This window comes from Rhinatrema bivittatum, chromosome 7 (assembly GCF_901001135.1).
Source record: "Rhinatrema bivittatum chromosome 7, aRhiBiv1.1, whole genome shotgun sequence".
In the NCBI taxonomy this organism is placed as follows: Eukaryota; Metazoa; Chordata; class Amphibia; order Gymnophiona; family Rhinatrematidae; genus Rhinatrema; species Rhinatrema bivittatum.
This window is the reverse complement of record NC_042621.1, coordinates 132,137,175-132,160,409: the sequence shown is the minus strand read 5'-3', so window position 1 is coordinate 132,160,409 and position 23,235 is coordinate 132,137,175. Positions and strand designations below refer to the sequence as shown.

Genomic DNA, 23,235 nt, shown 5'->3' with positions numbered 1-23,235 from the left:
CCACTCTCTGATCCCCTCTCCTTCACCATACTCCTTACAGATCTCCCAGTGAGAGAGAGATGAGAAAGAAAAGGCAGAGAAGGAACAAGATGCAAGCAAGCAGCAACCTACCCAACTATGAGACTAGGGGGAGTTCAGACACACTGTTTAGTCCCATTGGCTCCAGTGTTGCAATATGTAAGAAATCCTATTACTAAGATACATCTCTCATTCTGTGCCCACAGCAAAAACATACACTAACGGCCCGATTTTAAAAGAGCCACGCGTGTAAAAAAAATATGGGGGTTACGTGTGTGGCTGGGCCTTGCACGTGCATTTTAGCATGGGCCCAGCCACATGCTTAACGCCCATTACGCACCGGTCGGGCCCTGCAAAAGGGGCAGGGCCAGGGGTGTGGTCTGGGTGGGGAGGGGGCCAGTCGGGACAGCGGCTATAAGGCCCTGTCCGGAAAAAGTGCAAGCCAGCAGCCAGCCAGCGCGCAGAAGATACTTCTGCTCAGGAGGAGCAGTAAGTATTAAAATTTAAAAAAATGGGGAAAGCTAGGGTAGGTTTAGGGGTCAGGGAGGAGAGAAGAAGAGGGAAGAAGGATAGGGTTAGTCTTAGGGAAGTTCCCTCCCAGGCCGCTCATTAATTTTTAAAATCTTGCATGCATACGTGCGCGGATATCGCATTTTATAACATGCATTATAACGTTATATAAAATGATTGCGTCCATATGCACGCACACACGGATCATTTAAAATCAACCCTTATATCTGGCCCAGAGTCTTTAGAACTAGCAAAACAAGTTATGTGCAATGCTCACCAAATCCCTTCATGGCCTTGCGCAGGATTTCTGCATCTCTTAGGGGATCAAAGTTTGAAGCTGGTTTGATTGTGCCCTGAGTGGCAGTCATAGCTGATGGCAGGGGCTGAAAAAGACATTCATTGTTGCAAGTTAATTACAAAACATCCAGATTATTCCCTTACCAAAGCAGTACAATGATCGGCAATTATTGAATACCTGCTTCTTCTGGCTCCTTGGTTAGACCAGATTAGAGAGAGGTAATATTAAGGGTCAGTGCAAAGGGGAAAAATGTAACTGGGACCAAAGGCAGATAGAGAAAGAATTACCATACAGTCGTGTTACTCTTGGGTGAGTAGCCGTGATTCTCTGCAACTTATGTGGTACATGCAAAAGTGGAATGGTTTTTTTACATTGGATTTCCAGCACAAAAAGTAAAAGAAAAACTTCACACACACATTTTATGAAGACTCCAAGAAAAAGTCACAACATGCACACAGCTTTAGAAAACACTGTAGCACTCACATTATCAGGCCATGCAGGAAAGCCGTGATTGCAGCCCTCAAGAGTGTCCGGCTACTCAGATTAGCAGCAGCAGCAATGGGTCTTGGCTCCCATGGAACTGAGAGACCATGCTTCAGGCATATAGGCAGCAGAAAAACTGAAGGGCAGGGCAGAGGGCCAGACAATAAATCAGTTGAGCAGAATTCTAAACTACACCCCAATATTGTGATTCAAAAGAGAGTCTTTGTATCTCAGGAGATGGGCTTGAATGCCTTTGAATTTATTCCTAATCGGGATCCCTGGATCCAAAATTTGAGTTAATAACTTATGACAGAGCATAAATCTTCGTGCTCTTCCAGAAGACACCTTATGGCTATTGCTCTGTGCCATCAGTATGGCTAGAAAAGGAGCAAATTTCACTTCTGTCCTCTGACCATCCTGAGATATAAAGAAGACAATGAGGGTAATATCCAGTTCCTACTCCAGTTTGTTTCTAAGGTGCTTAAACTGCAACTCTGTTCCATCAAGAAAGGCTTCTCCTTGCAAGAGCATCTCTCTATTCCTGCAAAATGTGGGTAAAGCTCTCCCTAGCCATGCTATCATGGATAACATTATACTGTTATGAATAGCAGTACTGCAAACCCCATATCTCAAGAATGCTCTTCATAAGAAGAAGAATGTCTGGATTTGTATTTCTAAGAATATTATCACAGCAATGGTACTAGCTGCCTGTTCTGTATCCAGGAGGATGAGAAAGACCAAAACAAAAAACATATTGGATAATAAGACTGACATGTTACTCATGAGAAAGTAGCCCAACCTAAGGGGGTCTTGATAATGCATTACCACACAGATAAATTGCAAAATTTCAGATTCCATGCATTATCTCCCACAATGTGAACATAAATGATCTGATCATGCAAATCAACTTGTTAAGTAGTAGTAGTAGTAATCATGTGGCTTGCAGTAAAGTTGGCACGGTGCATTATTTGATGGAAAGTTAAATGCATATCCTGATGCTCTTGGGGATTTTTCCTACAGGGGCTATGCAGCCCCAGACCACAGCCCCGTCTCCTCCCCCATTTGTAGTGTAAAAACCAGTGGGGTTCTAGTGAGACTCCCTTTCCCACACCTTCAAGTAGCACAAATTAAAAATTGTTGGCGCTGGTGGACACTACTCCATGCCAAACTCCACCTCTTCATTAAGAAAAAAAAATATATATATATCACACGAGGTGGAAAAAGTGTGCCAAAGGCTGGTCAGCATCATTTTGAAACCCTAGGGTGCACTCCAGGAACCACTGGATTAACAGGGAATTAACTAAATGTTCGGGGGGGGGGGGGGGGTGTATACAAAGGAGGCAGGACCATGGCCACCAGCACCCAATAATTTATTTGTAATTTTTACATTATGCCACTTCAAGGTATGGAGGAGGGGTGGAAGAGGGGTTTCACACTATGGATGGCAGGAATTGGGGGGGCTGTCATATCCCTTTAAAAGATGGCAGCCCCAGGATGTGTGGGCCACCATTGCAAATTTCAGAGGTATTTTACTGCAGGTAAAAATAGTGCAGGTTTCAGTAATCTGTGGTGCTTGGTATCGCCGGTTAGTGAATACCACAGTATTTTTACCCTCTGGGGAAACACCACAGCTTAGTAAATTATCCCTTAAGATTGCTGCGTAGTTTTTCTTCATGTCTAGGGCTGTCATTAAGTGAGTAAAGCTGGTTCATCCAGACATATGCAATCCTATTGTCAACTTTATCACCAAATTCCTGAGTGGCTGATGTCTAAAATCACTTCCAATCATCTATTTCATCAGATTTCTCTCAGAAACTCATACTTTAAAAACTAGACCTAACTCACAAATGGGATATGCCAAAAAGGAAACATATCTCTCCATTAAAGTCATAAATTCTGAAATTATAAGCTGTAGAACATTTCCCGCCTAAGAAGTTATCTAGTCACCCATGTCTCAAATCTCTCCCGAGGAGTCATTACTAAAGGAGTGATATCCCCTCAATGTTACCCAAGCTCTTGCATTTCTCCCACAATACTTAGTAATACTGGTAGGATTCTTAGTTTTTTTTTAAACATAGAAACATGATGGCAGAAAAGATCCAATGGTCCTTCCAGTCTGCTCAGCAAGCTTCCCATGGTAAGAACATAAGAAATTGCCATGCTGGGTCAGACCAAGGGTCCATCAAGCCCAGCATCCTGTTTCCAACAGAGGCCAAAACCAGGCCACAAGAACCTGGCAATTACCCAAACACTAAGAAGAATCCATGCTACTGATGCAATTAATAGCAGTGGCTATTCCCTAATTATAATTGATTAATAGCCATTAATGGACTTCTCCTCCAAGAACTTATCTAAACCTTTTTTGAACCCAGCTACACTAACTGCACTAACCACTTCCTCTGGCAACAAATTCCAGAGCTTTGTGCGTTGAGTGAAAAAAAATTTTCTCCGATTAGTCTTAAATGTGTTACTTGCTAACTTCATGGAATGCCCCCTAGTATCTACCACGTCGTGCAGGTTACCCCTATGTGTCAGTTTTTCTTGACGTGCTTTGTTTATGGACTTGGCTATAGAAGCAGCCCTGTGTTTTTTCTTTAAAGACTGTAAAAAAGTCATGGCTCATGTTGGTTGTCCCTGAATCCAAAATTCTTTCCTTTCAACCCCCAAACCCCCTCCTTCGAAGCAAAGAGCAATTTTGCAGTTGCATCAAAAGCATCAAGGCTTATTGGTTAGGAGTAGTAATCTCATGCTTCTATTACGGGTAATAACTGCTGCACTATGCTGGTTACCCCCATACTCAGTTCCGCAGACCATAAAAGTTGGGGCCCTTGTCGATTGCTGTCTAAACCCAAGTCCCCTTTTTTCCTGCTGTTGAAGCAGAGAGCAATATTGGAGTTGCAGCAAAAGTATCAAGGTTTATTGGGGGGGGGGGGGGGGGAACCAAGATGGCTGCATGAGCGGACATCTCTCCTACCGCTCCGTTTGTTTTCCTTAAAATTTCCTCTCAATTTAATATCAATTTGTATTAATGCCTCACAAGATGAAAGGGAAAGTTTGGGGTTTTCCATCCGAACCCTGCAGTCCCTCGAATCAGCATTCCATCTTTGAGTCTGCCATTCCTACTTCGAACTTGGGGGCCTCTAGCCCTGCTGCTGTGGCGGAGAAAGGAGCTCCGTTTTTGCATGGGGAAGAATCTTTGAGCCTTTTGGACCCAAGACCACTACTGCTGGCTTCTCCCCTGAGCGTCGCAGACATCGCTGAGGCGCTGGGTGATGACCTCAACTGAGCAGCCTCAGTCGGACGGAGCTGCCAGTGTTCGGCGAGGACGGATGTCAAATTCTTCCAGCTCTCTGCAGCTCGATGCTCCTGTGGAGAGGGGAGTGGTTGGTAGAGTTTTGTTCCCGGATTCATCTGAAGGGAACGCGCGTGAGGCAGGAGTTGGATCTGAAGCTATTTCTTTAGTACCCCAACTTCCCTTGGAGTCTGTAAAACCGGCTGTGGTCACTCTTGAATCCCTATGGGATCTAATTGCAGGTATGTCTCTCACTTTTAATGATCAATCCCGGCGCTTAGAGACTATTTCTCAAAAGTTGGATTCCATCGCAAAGGACCATCAACAGATCCTTCAGGAACACTCTTCCTCTATCCAGGCTTTGGGGAACAATATTAAAAGTTTGCAGGCCTCCAACGCTACAATTATTCGTGAGCGTGTGTCCTCCTTGAGAAGGCTAGAATCCATGGAAAAAAACTTTGAGCATTTAAACTTGCGATTACTGAATTTCCCCAAGGTTCCTCAGTGAGCTACCATTAATTACGTTTAAGAGATTATCTGGTTGAAATACTCAAAATTCCATCTGATAAAATTCCAGCTCTTAAGAAGATATTGTTTCTTCCTCAAAAGAAAGAGTTCTATTCAGCTCCATCTTCCTAATACTGCAGTGGACTTTTCCAATTTATCTGATTACTTGGAAAATTCAAATGTGGAAGTGACTGAAAGATCTATTTTGTTTGTTTCTTTTCTTTTCTGAACAGGATCTAAGTCTTGTTAGGAAACATTTAAACTCTTAAAATAAGATTATTTCATTTCATGGTGGCTTGGTCCGGGTTTATCCAGACTTAGTCAGAGCTAATAATTTATGTCGCAAAGCTTTTTTGGATATGTGCCCTGAAGTTATTACTTTAGGCGCAGGTTTTTTGTTACGATATCCTTGTAAATGCATAATTAAGTTAAATGATAAAACCTATATTTTTTTTAATCCAGAGCAGTTGCGGGATTTTTTTGGATGCTAGAGTGCCAGTTTCCTGCAATTAACAGATTTTGTAAAGGATCATAGTATAATGCGAATGGGGTAATTCACGTAGTATTTCTTGATTCTATGTTTAATTTCCATTGTTCTCTTTTTTTCTTCCCCCTCTGCATTTTCTTTATTATAAATGAGAGAGATTTTTTCTTTTTTTTGAATGATTATTTCCAATGAATTTATATTATATAATTTATTTTTTATTCTCTCTCAATTTCCATTACAAAAGTGTATCTGTTATATTTGAAAAGTTTAAAAAAGTTAAAAAAAAAAAGTATCAGTTTATTTGGTTAAGGGTAGTAACCACCACACCAGCAAGTTACCCCCATGCACACTTTCTTCATTTCCTTTAATATTTGGCCATAGAAGCAGCTCTGTGCTTTTCCCCTTATGTCCACATAACAGTATCCCAGACCATGGAAGTCAGGGCCCTTGGTTGTCATCTAAATCAAATTCCTCTTGTACCCCTGCCGTTTAAGTGGGAAGCAATGTTGCAGTTGCATTAAAAGAATCAAAGCATATTGATTAAGGGTTGTAATCTCTATGCCTTCTGCTAAGGGTAGTAACCGCCTTATCAGCAAGTTACCCCCCTGCACGCTTACTCATTTCAGTCTTCTAGGCTTTAAAGATCCACGGTGTTTATCCCATGCCCCTTTGAATTCTTTGACTGTTTTCTTCTTCATCACCTCCTCCAGAAGGGCATTCCAGGTCTCCACCATCCTCTCCGTAAAGAAATATTTCCTGACGGTTCTGAGCCGTCCCCCCCCTGGAGTTTCATTTCATGCCCACTAGTTCTATTGTTTTCTTTCCAACTGAAAAGATTTGAAGTCCATACATCATTGAAACATTTTAGGTATCTGAAGGTCTGTATCTCCCCTGCATCTCCTCTCTTCCAGGATATACACATTCATATCCTTATGCCTTTCCTCATAGGTCTTCCAATACAGACCCCATACCATTTTCATTGCCCTTCTCTGGTCCACCTCTATCCTGTCTCTATCCTTTTTGAGATATGAGCTCCAGAACTGAATACTCCAGGTGAGGCCTCACCAAGGATCTGTACAAGGGCATCATCACCTCCTTTTTCTTACTGGTTATTCCTCTCTATGCAGCTCAGCATTCTTCTGGCTTCAGCTATTGCCATGACACATTGGGGATCTGAAGATGGCAAAGCAAACACTGTCACTCCAAGATCCCTCTCTTGTTCTGTGCACATCAGTCTTTCACCCCCCATCACAAACAGCTCTTTTGGATTACTGCATCCCAGATGCATGACTCTACACTTCTTGACATTGAATCCCAGCTGCCAAACCTTCAACCATTCTTCCAACTTTCTTAAAATCACTTTTCATTCTCTCTACTTCTTTCGGCGTGTCCACTCTGTTGCAGACCTTAGTATCATCTACAAATAGATATAACTTTACCTTCTATCCCTTTCGCAAGGTCGCTCACAAAGATATTGAACAGAGGCACTCCACTTAACACCGTTCTCTCTTCAGAGAAGGTTCCATTTACCATCTCATACTGTCCTCTATCCGTCAACCAGTTTGTAATCCATGCTACCACCTTGGCGCTTACTCTCAAGCTTCTCATTTTATTCACAAGCCTCCTATGCGGGCCCATATCAAAAGCTTTGCTGAAATCCAAGTAGATCACATCATACGCTCTTGCTCGATCCAATCCTCTAGTCATCCAATCAAAAAAAAAAAATCAGATTTGACTGACAGGATTTTTCCCTGGTGAATCCATGCTGCTTCGTGTCCAGCAACCTACCAGATTGTAGATAGTTCATTATTCCTTTTTTTATTTTTTTTTATTTATACTTTATTGCATTTTTGCATTTATAAAAAATTTTTACAATGTGGTATACACAAAACAGTTTAGAAAAATAAGATGGCTGTTGAGCTGTAAGGGCGTGAAGGCTGATGTCTCCGGTTGCTGCTGAAATTTCTTATTGAGCTTTCTATTTCCTTTTGTTTTTTCTTTGGGGAAAAGAATACACCACACACAAAAAGAAAAGCTCAAATACGAAACATTACCTCAACCCCGGAATGGGATACTCGGCAACCTAGGCTTGACGAAGCCTTCACCAAAACGCCGATAGACAACCCGGATGTTGAAGTCGCTGGAGCCGGTAAGGAGCAGCTACAGAGCCCTCTGACTCTGGAAATATCATTAAGCCCGAGTGCACCAATAATACCGGAACCACTGCAAGGGCACCCTGAGGAATTGCCGAGTGTGGAACGACCGCGCGAGTTGCAGGAAATTCTTATAGACAATTTCTCAATGGCAGCTGGCGTCCAGAGAAGAGCGGAAAGCTACTCCGACTTTTCGGTGAACCATGGGAAACTGGGTTCCAGGAGCCTTGATAACCGGGAGAAACAGCAAACCCCAGAACAACTGCAATTTTTAGAACACAGAAGGCCTTATCGAGGCAGGAACTGTGAGTAATAATAATATTACCTTGTTTAGTGCTACTCCAGCATCTCACGCCTTCCTTAGAAGAAATATGAAATATTTTGATTTCAATGCAGAAGTCGATTAATACTCTAACCGTCACTGTTCAAGAAGCTATTACCAAAGTGAAGGTAGTAGATGAAAAAGTAGTGACAATGGAGAAACAACTAAAAGCAACGGATGGGAAAGTAAAAGATTGAAGATATTCAATTCAACCTGATAAAATGATTGAAAACAAGATGGAAAATCTTGAAAATCAGTCAAAGAGGGCAAATTTGAGGATCCTAAATTTTCCCAAGACGAAGTTATCAACTCCAATGGAACTATTTAAAAGTTATCTTTTAAATATCTTGAAATATTCACCAAGTGCATTACCAGTTATATCTATGATGTATTACCTACCAACGAGACAACCTTTGGAGAGCAGTACATTGCAATGGGAAAAGCAAGAAGATATAAATTTGAACTTAACTGATTTTCTGGAAAAATCTTTTGAGGCGGATATAAAATCAAGAGCAACTTTACTGGTGCAATTCTCTTATATAACCGAAAAGGACAATATATTGAGACACTATTTCAGATTTCAAAAATTAAAATTCCATGGGCAATCAATCCAAATTTTCCCTGACATTGCGAGGACAACTCAATTAAAGAGGAAGAAATTTCTAGTGATGAGGGGGGAGGTGGTTGATAGAGAAGTAAAATTTGTTTTACGTTTTCCTTGTCGTATTTTGCTTTGTGGGGATACTAAATATATCTTTAATGATCTGAAACAGCTTAGTTCATATTTAAATTCTAGTCCATGCTCCTGAGATCCTCCTTAAGTTCATTCTTTCCTTCAGCAGTATCTCCATGAATTTTCCCACCACCAATGTGAGGCTAACTGGCCTGTAGTTTCCAGCCTCCTCTCTGCTGCCACTCTTGTGTAGAAGGACCCCACTGCTCTTCTCCAATTCTGTTTCCAGGCATCTATGTCACTGAATATCCCTGTAAAATCTGCTAGTTTGCCAGATAAGTCTTAACTGGATAGGTCCAAATATTGGCACTTATCCAGCTAAGTTAATTATGTAAATTGCTCCTCCCTGATATGTCCATATCCCGCCCCAACTTATCTGGCTAACTACTTAGCTGGATAAGTACTTATCCAGTTAAGTGTTGACTGCTGATCACACCGAATATTCAGTCGATGCTACTCAGCTGGATAAATCATTACTTATCTGGTTAAACAGTGCTGAATATCAGCCTCATATATTAGTAGTTGCATACATTTTTTGCCATAGACTTCATTATCTTAATAGCTTTTCACTTTTTATTGCTATATAATACTGCTTTTCTTTATCTCAAGTAAACCGCTTTTTCAAAAAGTTTGTCTAATTTTCTTAATCCTGTGCAAATAATTTGGATACCCTTTCTGGTCTCCAATATCTGGCTATTACAATCATCATGATTAATACTTTAAATTCCAATTTTAAAATGACAGACAGCTAACAAAAAGGTTCTTGCAGCTGTAGCCTGACTCCTAAACATATAAAGCAGTGGAAGCCAGCACAGATTTATTTATTTATTTATTTTTTTACACACTACATTGGACTGCAATCTGCTTTGAAATTAAACTTCATTCACAAATTATTGAAATAAATACCATCTCTCCACTCCCCCCCAAAAAACCACAGATAAGTCTTCGAGTCTGGTTCCACACATTTTTTCAGAAATAGAAATTCTTCCCTAGGACAAGTTCAGCTTCCTTTATTCGACCCAGAAACCAAGCCAAGAAAACACCACGTTAGACGTCCATAGCATATACTCTCCAGAGAGTTTGGAAGAATTCAGAAAATAATTTCTGGGAAGGCTTCAAAGAGAAACAGAGGGCTTGCAGGATCTCTATAGCTAAAGAAATTAATTAGATGATATCTTCAAGCATACTAGAGATAAACAAGGCTAGAATAGCCACTTAATATCAAGGCACATTCCACTTGGGACAATAAAGGAGAAGATGCTACAAAAGAACTGTGTAAAGTAGCCATGAGAAATCATTACATGCTTGCGCTCTGCACTAAAGGATCAACATTCAGGCCTTGTGAAGATGCTGCCTTAGACTGGAGGTTCTTTTGGGGCCTGGCAGTTTCTTCTTGCTCCTCTTGAGTTTCCATCTCAATTAGAACTGACCTGACCTCTTTTAGGTTATGATACCATAAGTCTTCATTTGCAACTACTGAGTACCATTCCCCCATCTTTATACCTTCTTTCCCCATCACCATCACCTAGCTTAGTCATCATAGTGATAGCCCTTGGTCAAGAATCACAAGATATAGCTCTCTCCAAAACCCAGTAGGTGTGCACCCCAAGTTTAGTAGCAGACATCATTGTATAATAGCTCAAACTCTCCTCTCTCCTCCCAGGGCTTTGAACACTACCTTCATAACATCCACAACCCTGGCCAACCTGAACAGCAGAAGCCAGGACCAGGACTCAAATGTGGATCTTCCAGATTAGGTCAGCTTTGGGATCATGATCTTAAGTTGCTTAGATTGTGTTTCTTCTTGTTCTTTGTGGTTTATTGCTTATTAGAACCTATATATATATATGAAGGATATCAACCTCCAAAAAGATTGACTTAATGATTTTCTGTGCTTGGTGCCCTCTATTGCCAATTGAGATGTCCACAAATAATTCTAGTACAATGATGCTCCTACTCAATTAACTTCAGCTTTAGAAGTATCCTGACTGAAGGACCACGACAATATCACTTTGAACATTAAGGGATGATACAGAATAGATTGGTAAATCTAGCCAGTAAATCTGACCTCTCTGGTGAATAAATTAATGAGGATAGAGGTAAATGAGGACCTGGTTGGTAGGAAATGTCTGACTTATTGTAGATAATACAAAAATTTCTAAAAAGGTAGATAAGACTGAGAAAAAAAAGTGAAGAGTGATCTATGAAAGCTTGTGGAGTGGTCAGAAGCTAGGCAAAGTCTGAATGAAAAAAAGTAGTCATGAATTTGGGGGAGAAGAAATAGAAGATATCAGTAGTGTTCTGAGAAAAAGCAGGCAAATTCCTTAGGATGGTCTGTATTTTACCACAATTTATACTGAAACATGATTTAGATCCTAATCTAAACCTTGATAAAAGAAAGATAACCCAACTGAATAAATAAATTTTAATTATTTATTCAACAATCCTTGTGTGAAAAAGAACATGAACCCTTCATTCAGTTACCGGTGGCACCTCCTTGAGCAGCAAACACTTCAACTAAACATTTCCTTTAACTGTTGATCAGTCTCTCACATTGCCCTTGAGAAATTTTGCCCCATTATTCCAACTGTTTGACAAAGTGGTCGAGTCTGTTTTTTGTAATATGTAATATGCCATTTGCAGTCCAAAGTATGGCAAGTAGTTTTGCCTTCATGAGCATGTGGCCTTGGAAAGAATGTAGGCAGCACAATGGATTGATTGATATGGAAAACTGAGATCACCTTTGGAAGAAACTTGTGGCGAGTTCAGAGAACCACTCTGTTGTGAAAGTACTGCAGAGATGTAGGATAGTGGGCAACAGCCTGAAGCTTGCCTACTCTTCTAGCAGAGGAGATCACAAACAGAAAAATCACCTTCCAAGTCAAAAAATGTTAGAGAAGCAGATTCCTAAAGCTCAAATGGAGTTTTCATCAGCTAAGAAAACACTTAAATCCCACAGCATGGAAGATTTTAGAACAATTTGTTTGAGATGGAGGACGAAGATGTTTCATTCCCTTCAAGAAACGGGCCACATCAGGATGAGACTATAAGGATTCACCTAGTCCCTGAAACAGGCAACAGCTACAACCTGTACTTTCAAGGAATTAAGGGCCAACCCTTTATTCAACCCATCCTGCAAAAATTCCAAAATGAGTGGGATCCTAACTGAATGAGGAAGCACTCCTCGAACTTCACATCAAGCCTCAAACACTCGCCAAACCCACACATAAGTTAAGGAAGTGGAGAACTTTCGTGCTCGTAAAGTGGCCATCACCGCATTAGAATATCCACTCTTCAACAAGCGAGTCCGCTCAAGGGCTATACCATAAGACAAAATGGAGTCAGATCTTCGTGAAGGACAGGTCCCTGCTGCAACAGATTCCTGTGTGCCAGAAGACAGGGGGGGGGGGGGGCAGGGGGGAGTCTACCAGGAGTCTTTGCAGATCTGCATACCATGGTCTCCTGGGCCAATCTGGTGTTACCAAAATCACCACCCCCCTGTGGCCTTTGACCCTCCGAATTATTCTGCCCAACATGGGCCTCAGAGGAAAGCCATACAGTAGCTTGTCCTTTGGCCAGACTTGCACGAAAGCATCGATACCCAAGGACTTCGGATCTCTCCTGCGACTGAAGAATCGAGGAACCTTTACATTGTGAGAAGTCACCAGCATGTCTAGAAACAGAAGGCCCCAGTAATACATTAACAGCTGAAACGCCTCATCTGACAATACCCATTCTCCTGGGTCCAGATTCTCCCTGCTAAGAAAGTCTGCTCTTACATTGTTTTCCTGATTGTGTGAGGCAGAGATCTCCTAAAGATGCACTTCTGCCCACTCCAAAAGTTAGTCTAGCTCCTGTGACACTTGCTGGCTCTTGGTTCCTCCCTGCTGATTGATGTAAGCCACAATCATTGCGTTGTCCAACATTACTCGGCAGCTCGACCCTGCAGCCTGCCACTGAACTGCAAGCATACAACCGGACTGCCTTAGCTTCTAGCTGATTGATGTTCCAGAGAGATTCTTCTGTATTCCAGCGCCCTTGCACTGTTAGATTCTGACAGTGAGCTCCCCAACCCTGGAGATGCGCATCTGTTGTGGAGTACCAACCAGTCCAGCGATGTCAGGGAAACTCCCTCTCAGATGATCTGCTTGCAACCACCACTGTAGGTGAGAGAAGACTTCCATCAGCAGGTGGAGCTGAATCGAATAGTCCTGAGACTGTGGGTTCCAACAAGACAGCAGGGAGCGCTGAAGAGGAGATACATGCGCCCTCGCCCATGGCACCACTGCCAGGGTTGCTGCCATCAAACCAAGTACTTGTAGATAGGACTACACTGTCACGTGTATAGTGATCACCAAGAGATGCACCTGTCTCATCAGCTTCTGAATACAAGCTTCTGGCAGGAAAACTTTGCCCTGCCTCATGTTGAACTGAACACCCAGATAGTCCAACGATTGAGATGGCTAGGTTCACTACCCAACTGAGCTCCTGCAACAGGGAGATCACCTTGCGGATCGCCAGGCAGCTCTCTTCCAGAGACTTGGCCCAAATCAGCCAGTTGTCCAAAAACAGGTGTATTAGGATCCCATCCTCTCTCAACTCTGCCGCCTCCACCCCCATAACCTTGGAAAAAGTTCTGGGAGCAGTGGCCAGCCCAAAAGGCAGTGCCCAAAACTGATAGAGTGGCACCCCAACACTGCGAAACACAGAAAACATTGTGCTCCAATCGTATGGGAATATGAAGGTATGCCTTGGACAGATCCAAGGAATTCAGAAATTCCCCAACTGCACGGCCATTATCACTGAGCGCAATGTTTCCATGCGAAAATGAGTCACCTGCAAATGACGGTTGACTCCTTTGAGATCCAGGATGGGACGAAAGGAGCCCTTCTTCTTGGGCACACTGAAAAAAATGGAATATCGACCCGTATTTTCTTGAGACATGGGTACTGAAACCACAGCCGAGACTGAGGAGCCTTGATAATGTACACTCCACTGCCTGCTTCTTCTGAGGGCAGTGGCAGGGAGGTACCATGAATATGTACAGAGGAACACTGCGAAACTCCAGCGCATAACTTTCTTGTATCACCTCCAGGACCCTTTGATCCAATGTGATCTCGATCCACCTTTGATAAAAAAAAAAAGAGAGGCACCCCCTATCTCCTGTTCCCAGGAGTAGATCTGCAAACCTTCATTAGGAGGCTCGGGAAGTTCCACTATCCAAGCCTGCACCTCGCTTGGGCTTCTGGGATGAAAGGATTAAGACCTGCCGAAAGGCCATTTCCTCTCAAAAGTCGTCTTTCTGTAGGGACTAAACTGCTTGTAACCCTTGAGACGACCCCTCATACCAAAGGGGCACAGCAACTACTTCTTATCCTCCTGCAACCAAGGAAGTGGGGATTCACCCCACTTACTGGCCAGTTTCTTAAACTCACTCCCAAACCAGAATGAGCCTTTAAAAGGCAATTTCTTAAGTATAGCTTTGGAGGTCACATCGGCTGACCAATTTCGCAGCCATAAGTGAAACCTGGCCGAGATACAGACCAAATTCGCAGCCTGCATATGCTAATAAGGCAGCAGCGGGTTCCATAACTGCCCTGGGATTCACTCCAGAGTCATCAACCTCCTGGAAGAGAAGCAAACAAGAGTGAGCCACCAGGGAACAACAAGAAGCTATCTGCAATGTCATTGCCACTTCTTAAAATCCTTGCTTAAGGATGGCCTCAATCATCCTATCATGCACATCCTTCAAGGCCACTCCTCCCTCCACAGGGATAGCTGTCCGTTTAGAGTAGGCACAGACAAACAAATCCATTTTCAGAAAACGCAGATGCTCTCTCACCACGGGATCCAGGGGGTACAGGCCTTCCAAGGTCTGACCCCCTTTGAAATTTTCCTCCAGGGCATCCCACTCAAGATCAATCAATTCTTGAATGGCCTCCATGACAGGGGGAAAAAAAACAAAGAGGCTTTACGCAAAGAAACCAAAATGGGATTTTTCTTTGGCTCAGACATGGAATCTGCCCTAGGCACTCCCAACATCTTCAAACGTCTGGGAAATCAGGGCCGGCAGTTCATCTCTAAGAAAGAACTGCAATATAGTCCTATAAGGTTCCAGTCCTGGAGGAATTCCCCCATCTTCCAAAGAGTCAGGATTTGCCTCAATGCCATCTGTATTCCTGTCGGGAACATCTGCAGCTAATCGAGGTGTACTTCAGCGCTTAAATGTAGTGCCAGAACAGGGAGTGGCTACCGCCAGAGGATCTGACCTGACAGGATTGGATGGGGCTGAGGACTGCGCCTGAAGAAAGGCTTGCAATCCTTGAAAAAAAATTCTACCCAAGAAAAGGCAGAGGGATCCATGCCAAGACCAGAAGGCACTTGTGCGGCACCCACTGAGCTGTTGTCCCCTGCTGAGGAACCAGTGAAGGGAGTTCTAAGGTTAGGCGTCCCTCCTGACATGTCCTTAAACCAGGTAATTAAACAGAGGGAAATCCTAACACAACTCTCTGATATCCTATAAACTATATTACTTCACAGAGAGACAACATACATAATAATATAATTTATTATTTATTTAGAAAACACAAGGTGTTCACCTATCTAAACATTTTAAAATCTAAACTTACACATTCAACCACCATTCACACACCAACATAAAAATTCTGTATTACACAAACAATTCTGAATTACAGTTAACCAATACACATCATTATTACAATTTTAAGACAAAGATTTATTTTATATTGCTTGACTTATTTTGTATATCCTATCCATGTCCTGGACAGGACAGGACATGAACAGGACATGGATAGGATATACAAAATAAGTCAAGCAATATAAAATAAATCTTTGTCTTAAAATTGTAATAATGATGTGTATTGGTTAACTGTAATTCAGAATTGTTTGTGTAATACAGAATTTTTATGTTGGTGTGTGAATGGTGGTTGAATGTGTAAGTTTAGATTTTAAAATGTTTAGATAGGTGAACACCTTGTGTTTTCTAAATAAATAATAAATTATATTATTATGTATGTTGTCTCTCTGTGAAGTAATATAGTTTATATGTCCTTAAACCAGGCCATCATCAGGTTGGGAAGAGCCAGGCTTAGTAAAATCAGAGGAAGATAATTCTCCCTGAGCCTCTAAGCAGCACTAGCACAAGTTAGAGGGCACTCCAGGCTGCGATGCCCGAATATGACAGGCAGCAGAGAGAAAGGCACTTAGGTTTCTTAGCCACTGGCACTATTAGTCCATCAGTATGCTTAACAGGCGACTGAAAATGTGTGTCCAGCTGAGTTCATGCTGAAAACTTAAGTGCACCAAGTCTTGTGTGCCGCAAAACTAAGAACCCTGTCACCGCACCACACCTGGGCGCAAAACTGATATGTGCCAGAATGTGCGCACATGCAGGGCGCCCAAAATAAACTGGGCGCACAATTCGGATGCACAGCCAGATGCACTTGTGTGCACCGATGGTCCTGTAGCTGGCTTGTCACGGCGGTTACTACCCCAAACCAAATGTGCCTGATACTTCACTTTCGATGCATATCCAGCATAGCTCTCTGCTTCAACAGCAGGGGAGAAGATAAACAACCAATAAGGGCTGTATAACATAATCTGGGTAAAAACAAATAAGCATGGGTGTAGCTTGCTTATTGCGGCGGTTACTACTCCTACTACCTCTAACTAATCAAGCTAGATATTTCACTTGGATGCAGCTCCTCCACCGCTCTCTACATTAATGGCGGGGGTGGAAGGGAATTAGAACCAAGAGCTAAGAGAAACAGATAAGTATGGGAGAAGAAATGAGGGAAGCTTGCTGGGCAGACTGGATGGGCCATTTGGTCTTCTTCTGCCGTCATTTCTATGTTTCTATGTTTCTATGTCAAACGCGCAGGAAAAAAGCATGCGAAAATGCCGCTGCAGCCTACCACACAGAAAGAAGCCTAACAGTGGGGCCTAGCCCACCCAGGCTGCTCAATTTCCTTAACCTCCACAGGAGTGAGAATGAATGTTGGAGCAGTGCGCCAAGCACGGAGACTGGAGGAAGTCCTACAACAGCTTCCCTACCCTGTCTGACTTTTTTTTTTTTTTTTAAACTTCCCTGAGCTCAGCCTTCCCGGCTGAATATAGAGACAGTCTTTGACTGCAGGGGGGGAGAGGGCAAATGCCATCACCGCCGCACTCTGCTTCCTGCACCCGCTGCCTTTCAGCTGCTTAATTTAGCTAAGTCCACGCCGACTGTAGAACCAGCTACTAGACCAAGGCACTCATCTGAGGGACCACGGAAATCACCTCAGGAATTCTCACTGGGAGGAAAGGGACAATTAGCTATCACCGCAGGAGAGCGGGGCAACTCAAATCTCCAATTAATTTGCCTATGAATTCTTAAGTAATCCCCAGTAGGGGAATGCATGTCCACCGTCTGCTGGAGATTGAGAATACAGGGAGGCTAATGTCACTGCAGGAGTATGTATACTGTGATGTCAGTTTGCTGTCACCATCTGCTGGTAGATGTGCATAACCCATTGGTCCTGAATCCATCGGTCTAGATGCTAGGAAACAAGAAGCCTGCCAGAAAGTGCTTCTGATGGGTAGGGCCTACTTTAAATGCATTCACGACACCAGACAGCAGGCACTTTGGCTGTTTGGGGGTTTCAGGAGGCAGCACTGGAAGGTGAGCATTTTCACTGGTGGAAATGAATAGGGAGCCAATGCAGTGACTTCAGAAGATGGGTTATGTGAGCATAGTGACTCTGGCATAAGATAAATCATGCAGCTGAATTTAGGACAGACTGCAGTGGAGAGAAATGGATTGCCGGGAGATCTGTGAGGAGAGGGTTGCAATAGTCTAGCGGGAGGAGATGAGAGAGTAGGTAAGGGCTCTGGTAGTGTATTCAGAAAGGAAAGGATGGATTTTGGCAATGTTACAAAGAAAAACACGAATTTTAGCAGAGTTTTGGATATGCATAGAGAAGGAGAGAGAAGTTGAAAAGGACTTCAAGGTTACAGGCTGTGTTAATCTACTTAAAGTAAATAATGCAGTCCAGTCTTGGGAGTACCCAAATACAACATTCTGAGATGTTTTAAAGCAATAAATGGACACTTTGCAATCAACTAATGCTGCGACATCTAAAAACATAAGCTGCCAATAATTATGTGGTAGAATTAAAAATCAAAACAAAAGTTGTAGGTGATGCCTTTTTCTTGAACTATTACAATACATCTGTGACTCACTTTTGAGAGTTATGCTTCTGTCACCCAAATGAATTACTTCTAATTTGTATCTACCTGTGAAACAAAGTGTGGGGCTACAGACTGAGATTGAACCTGAGTTTCTTGAAAAATCACTGGAAGTAGTAGTATCAAGGGCTACTTACTTGGCGGTGAACCAGACTAGATACTAAAATTATTTTTTTCAGAAGTTGTTTGCTTCAGGAAGAACCTAAATTTTCCTGGATGTCAGTAAAGCAACAGAGTAAAAAGACACTGTTTCTTTCTATGCATCTGCTGGTGATATCTCTTGGCACAGAAGTTTTTCTTCACCATCCTTGCAAACGGTTAGTTAAATATGAAACTAATATTTTGTGACCCCATCACAGTTAGGAAGCTTTCTTAATAGAGTTCTCCTTCTGGGATGGTGGTGAGTGTTTTGGCTTTCTGATTTGGAATTTACTAGTAATGTATTGAAGCTGGTTTTTTTTCCTCTCTTCATGATGTTTGAAGCTACCTTTTCTTACAGTGTCCCCCCCTCTAGTTTTTGAAGGCTACATAGCAAGATATGAGAGATTTTCCTTATTGTTTTAACATTATTTAGTTTTTCACTCACTCATTCTTAATTTTCTTTTTCAAGTTGATCTTGGAATTATATATTGTAACACTGCATAAATACAAAATAAAAACAAAACTTTGGGTTTATCTATTTGTAATTTTTAAAATGATTTCATGAAGCTAAGGGGACATGGATTAAGTAGCCATATGACAAGAGGGTAGCACCCTCTCAAACCAATTTCAGAAGATTCTGGAGTTCTTTGAGATGGATTACCCTTAAGACAAAAAAAATTGACAATTTTTCTTTTAAATCATTTTCCATTATTGTGAAACATTCACATTTATAAACTTCTTTTGTGTATACATCATGGCATCTGGAACATTAACAGAGACATCTCTATATTTTCTGTTCAAGAGAAATGCAGTCTGTGATAACTTATCCAAGTGATGATTAAACAATGGACCTTGAAACAGAGTGCTTTTCCTCACTATCAGGTGCACATGGTGTTCAAACAGGGACCAGGATTATTTCAGCCCAGGGCTTCAACTCGGAGAGCTATCCCTCAGATGAGTTTTCCATATATTTTACAGTCATCACCAGGAGCTGTAGTCATGATTGCTCTACTTGCAGAAACATTTTACTGGCTTTCCAGACTCACCCCGATTGGCTACCAAGCTACTTATGTTTCCTGTTCCTGCCATAGCTTTGGCTGGTTAAGCAGTTCAAAATTAATGTGTCTCTATTCCTCTGGCAAAGCTCTTATTTTTGAGTGTTTCTGGTGTCCAGTTTGCGTTTGCTCATTTCAGTCTTCAACCTGCTCCATTTCCATCCCAGCTGCCCTTCACTGTTCCCTTCAAACTGTCTCCATAATATTTATCTCAGCTTGGACCACAACCATGATTCTGCTTATAGACTGGTTTCCTGATTAAATGGATTTCAAGGTCTGAGATCTGACCTAATAGATTAAAACAGCAGAGAGTCAATGTACATCATCTTTGGCTGCCCTTATCCCAAGTAGAAATGTAATATTCTTGGCAGAGGCTACATGGACATTTTGTTAGCTTCTGCCTACCATATTCTTGTCCAGCTGAATATTATATTAACCTTTGCTTCAAGCCATCTCAATCTCTTTCATTACTTTGGGCTTCATTAGAAATGGAGGAAAGTTCATGTCTATAGTAGGACATCTGCTTGACCTTTTCATTTAAACTGGACAAGATTTAATTTATTTCCAGCACGCCCCATTGATGGCAAATTGAAGCAAAATTGTATGTGTTGATGAAGTATATTTAATATCTGCTGTGATATTCACTGCATCTGAACTTTGAGACTGTTGAGCTACTCACTATACTTTTCCCCAAACCATGCTAATATTCCCACAGTCTGCTTTTGCTTTTTGTTCCTCCTTGCTTGTGTATATATGAGCTAGAAAGAAAAAAGTGTCTGATCTTATTCTAACAAATTTATGAAAGATGAACATTTTAAGCGACCAAGTGCCAGAAAAATTGCTCTCACCAATACACAATTTATCTGCATTCAAGACCACCTGAATAACCATATAATCCTATGCTGTCAGATTTTGAAATCGAGCTCCTACTCTAAAAAAGGACTACATCTGTTATGACTATCCATTCAGGAGTCTGTAAGTTAACTGGCATTTTCCACTATTTCAATGACTTTCTTCTCAACCGAATACATTATTCTTTGTTCAAAATTCATTGTTTTCTGTCCTGAGAGATTAGAAGGAGAAATTACTACTTACCTGATAAAATGTCCTTTCCTCTAAGAGGATAGGCTAATCCATACCAGTAGAAATGTTTGCAATGGCCTCATTGAAACCTTGCTCAACAAATGGGCTCTATGGGGAGAATAGTAGCCCTAGAATTCTTGGGGGATATTGTGCAGAAACTTGTTCTGCCAAATGAAGTTTGTTCTGTCACCTGCTGAGTTATTTGAATTCTAATTGTCTGACAGAAAACCTTTTGCTAAACTCACATCAAATCTCACCTCTAAGAAATCAAAAACTTGACAAAATTAAAGAACTTTTCTTTGAGTTTATTATTTAGCCATAGTACCTCACAGCATCCAATACTTTGCATGACTGACATTTGCTACTCATTGATTTGGCTTTTTATTTTCAAAGGCATCAAGATAAAGAATTACATGTATTCTCTCCCATTTTACCTGAGCAACTATTAGCACCAATACTCTGGTGAATGCACTGGGCTCAGAAAGTAGTCAAAAAATGGAAGTACTCGATACTGACAACGATTTAGAACTACATTTTAGGAATCTTTGAAGATTCATCCTTATTGGTATATGAAGATATCGGTAGACTTGAAAGATGCCTATTGAAAGATGAAATTCCCATGATCCACCTCTCAACTTCGAAAATCCAACAGCCCATGCCAAAAGCTGGACGAATTACAGCAACAATACCATTACTCTTCCCTTCACCTGTCTGATATTCTACTGGCTTGCAAGTACCATCACCACAGGCATTTTGAAAACTGTAGAACCAACACTTCTGAGAGCATCACATGCTGGTAGAAGGCAGGTAATGGCATGCATTGCCAGAGCTTGCCAATCCCTGATCTAGGCTATGGTCTCTGGAGGAGGAACATTGAAGGGACTAGAAGTTACATTATTTTTCCTAGAATTATGAATTTTTAACTTTTTAATTTTATCAACTATTGACTAATGTTTGTTCATTTACTGGTACTACAAATAATGGATTGATCCTAATATTGCCCACATCCTCTTTTTCAGAAGATGCTGTGTATAGGTCTCCTAGGTCCAAGTGGCCTTTCCATCAGTGTCCCTCTACCACCAATGCACTGGACTAATGTGGTCAACATGAAGAATATGTAGCCTCCTAGATACTCCTTATAGTCAGGTCTGTGTTTCTACTAAGACTACTAGTTATAGTTAATTCTGCAGCCTGATAGAAAGACTCAGCTGCTAATTAATTCTTATATGCTTCCCTTATTCTTTTTGCAATTAATGATCCTCTGTACTTATCCCATAACCTCCTATGGTTTACTACTATTTTAATCTATACCAACTGGCTACAGGAAGACCTTCCACGCATCCACTATGCTTTCTGTAAAATACATTTTCTTGACATTGCTCTTGAGTCTTACTCCCTTGTTCTAGGACTCTTTCCATTGAAAGAGATATTGAACATCTCTGCTGTAGCTCCCCTTATCTTGCTTCGCTTCTAGGGTATACATATTTAGAGCCCCAAGGCTCATTTTATGGGGCTTCTGGTGCAGACCCCTGCACCATTTTGTTAGCCCTTCTGTGGACTGCCTCCATATCTGAGGATCATTCTTACTTAAGCAGCCCCAGCCTGGGCAAGCTGCATGGCTGCACAGTGTTTTCCCAGGCGATACATACCAGAGAGGGTGTCTGCCCAGGAACTGGACCTGGTCCACTAGGATAACCACCTACACATCACAAGGGAGAGAAAAAGAAATAAGAGAAATATTACTTCTAAAAAGGTACACTACACAACCTAATACACACAAATTATTCTATGTCTTACTCACTAAACTACTCTGTAATATACAGCAGCTTATTCTAAGACCTGATTCTGCAACATCATTTCTAGATCACAAGCAAAACTAATAGGCCAATTTTCAAAAAAGGCCAAGCACATAGGGCCAGATTTTAGAGGGTGCACACTTGTGCACGCCGAGCCCTAGGGTATCTCCGAAGGCTTTCCCTGTTCCCTCCGAGGCCGCTCCGAAGCTTTCCTTCCGCCCCCCCACCTTCCCCTCCCTAACCTGCCCCCCAGCCCTACCCTAAAACCCCCCCTGACCTTTGTTTTATAAGTTGCGCCTGCCTCTGGGCAGGCGTAGGTTGCGCGCGCCAGCACTCAGCCGGTGCATGATCCCCTGGCCTAGCGGCCCTACAAAGGCCTCTGGCTACGCCCCCGCCCCGGACCACCCACACCCCGCCCCTTTTTTCAAGCCCCGGGACGTATGAGCGTCCTGGGGCTTGCGAGCGCCGCTGGGCCTATGCAAAATAGGCTCGGCACACGTAAATCCAGCTGGATTTATTCATTTAAAATCTTTTCTATGTCGTCATTAAGTAATATACCATCACAACAGTTTACAATAGGGCACGTATAGTAATGTTAAAAAATTGAAAATAGGTAATACTTTATAAAAGTGCCAATGGGGTTCTGGTTACATAAAATTTCAATTTGAATGACATATCTTGTCCTTTTAATACATGTATCCTTGTTGATTTATATGTAAAGCTCTCTTATAGTGTGTTTCTTTAAGGTTATCAGTGAGTTTTAAAATAACAAACAGAAAAGCACCTCGAAGTCTAAGTGCTGATGTTATGATGTCTGCTTTATGTACTTTCCTTTTCTCCGTTCTCTTTACTAAATGCCTGTTTAAACAGCCAGGTTTTTAAATTTCCTTTAAATAAGTTTGTAATTTCTCTGTAATCTTATCTTAAGGGGCATTCTGTTCCAAAGTATGGGTCCCGCCAGGGACAGTGCTCGTTCTCTTACTTGGCTACGTTTTGCTGTCTTAACAGAAGGAACAGTTAAGAGCGCTTTGCTAGCTGATCTCAGATTTCTTTGTGGTAAATGTACACACAGTGCTGTATTAAGCCACTCCGCTTTTTCATCATGAATTAA

At 41.9% G+C, this 23,235-nt stretch overlaps 1 protein-coding gene across 1 annotated transcript in view; it reads right to left on the bottom strand.

Annotated features, from left to right (window-relative positions):
* ANXA7 (annexin A7) overlaps positions 1-23,235 on the bottom strand; it is a 169,930-nt gene that overhangs the window by 98,599 nt on the left and 48,096 nt on the right. The window contains exons 5-6 of the mRNA XM_029609149.1: positions 21,978-22,027; positions 806-911 (exon numbers count right to left, since the gene is read on the bottom strand). Of these exons, the coding sequence (XP_029465009.1) occupies positions 806-911; positions 21,978-22,027 (156 nt within the window). The remainder of the gene's footprint in view (positions 1-805; positions 912-21,977; positions 22,028-23,235) is intronic.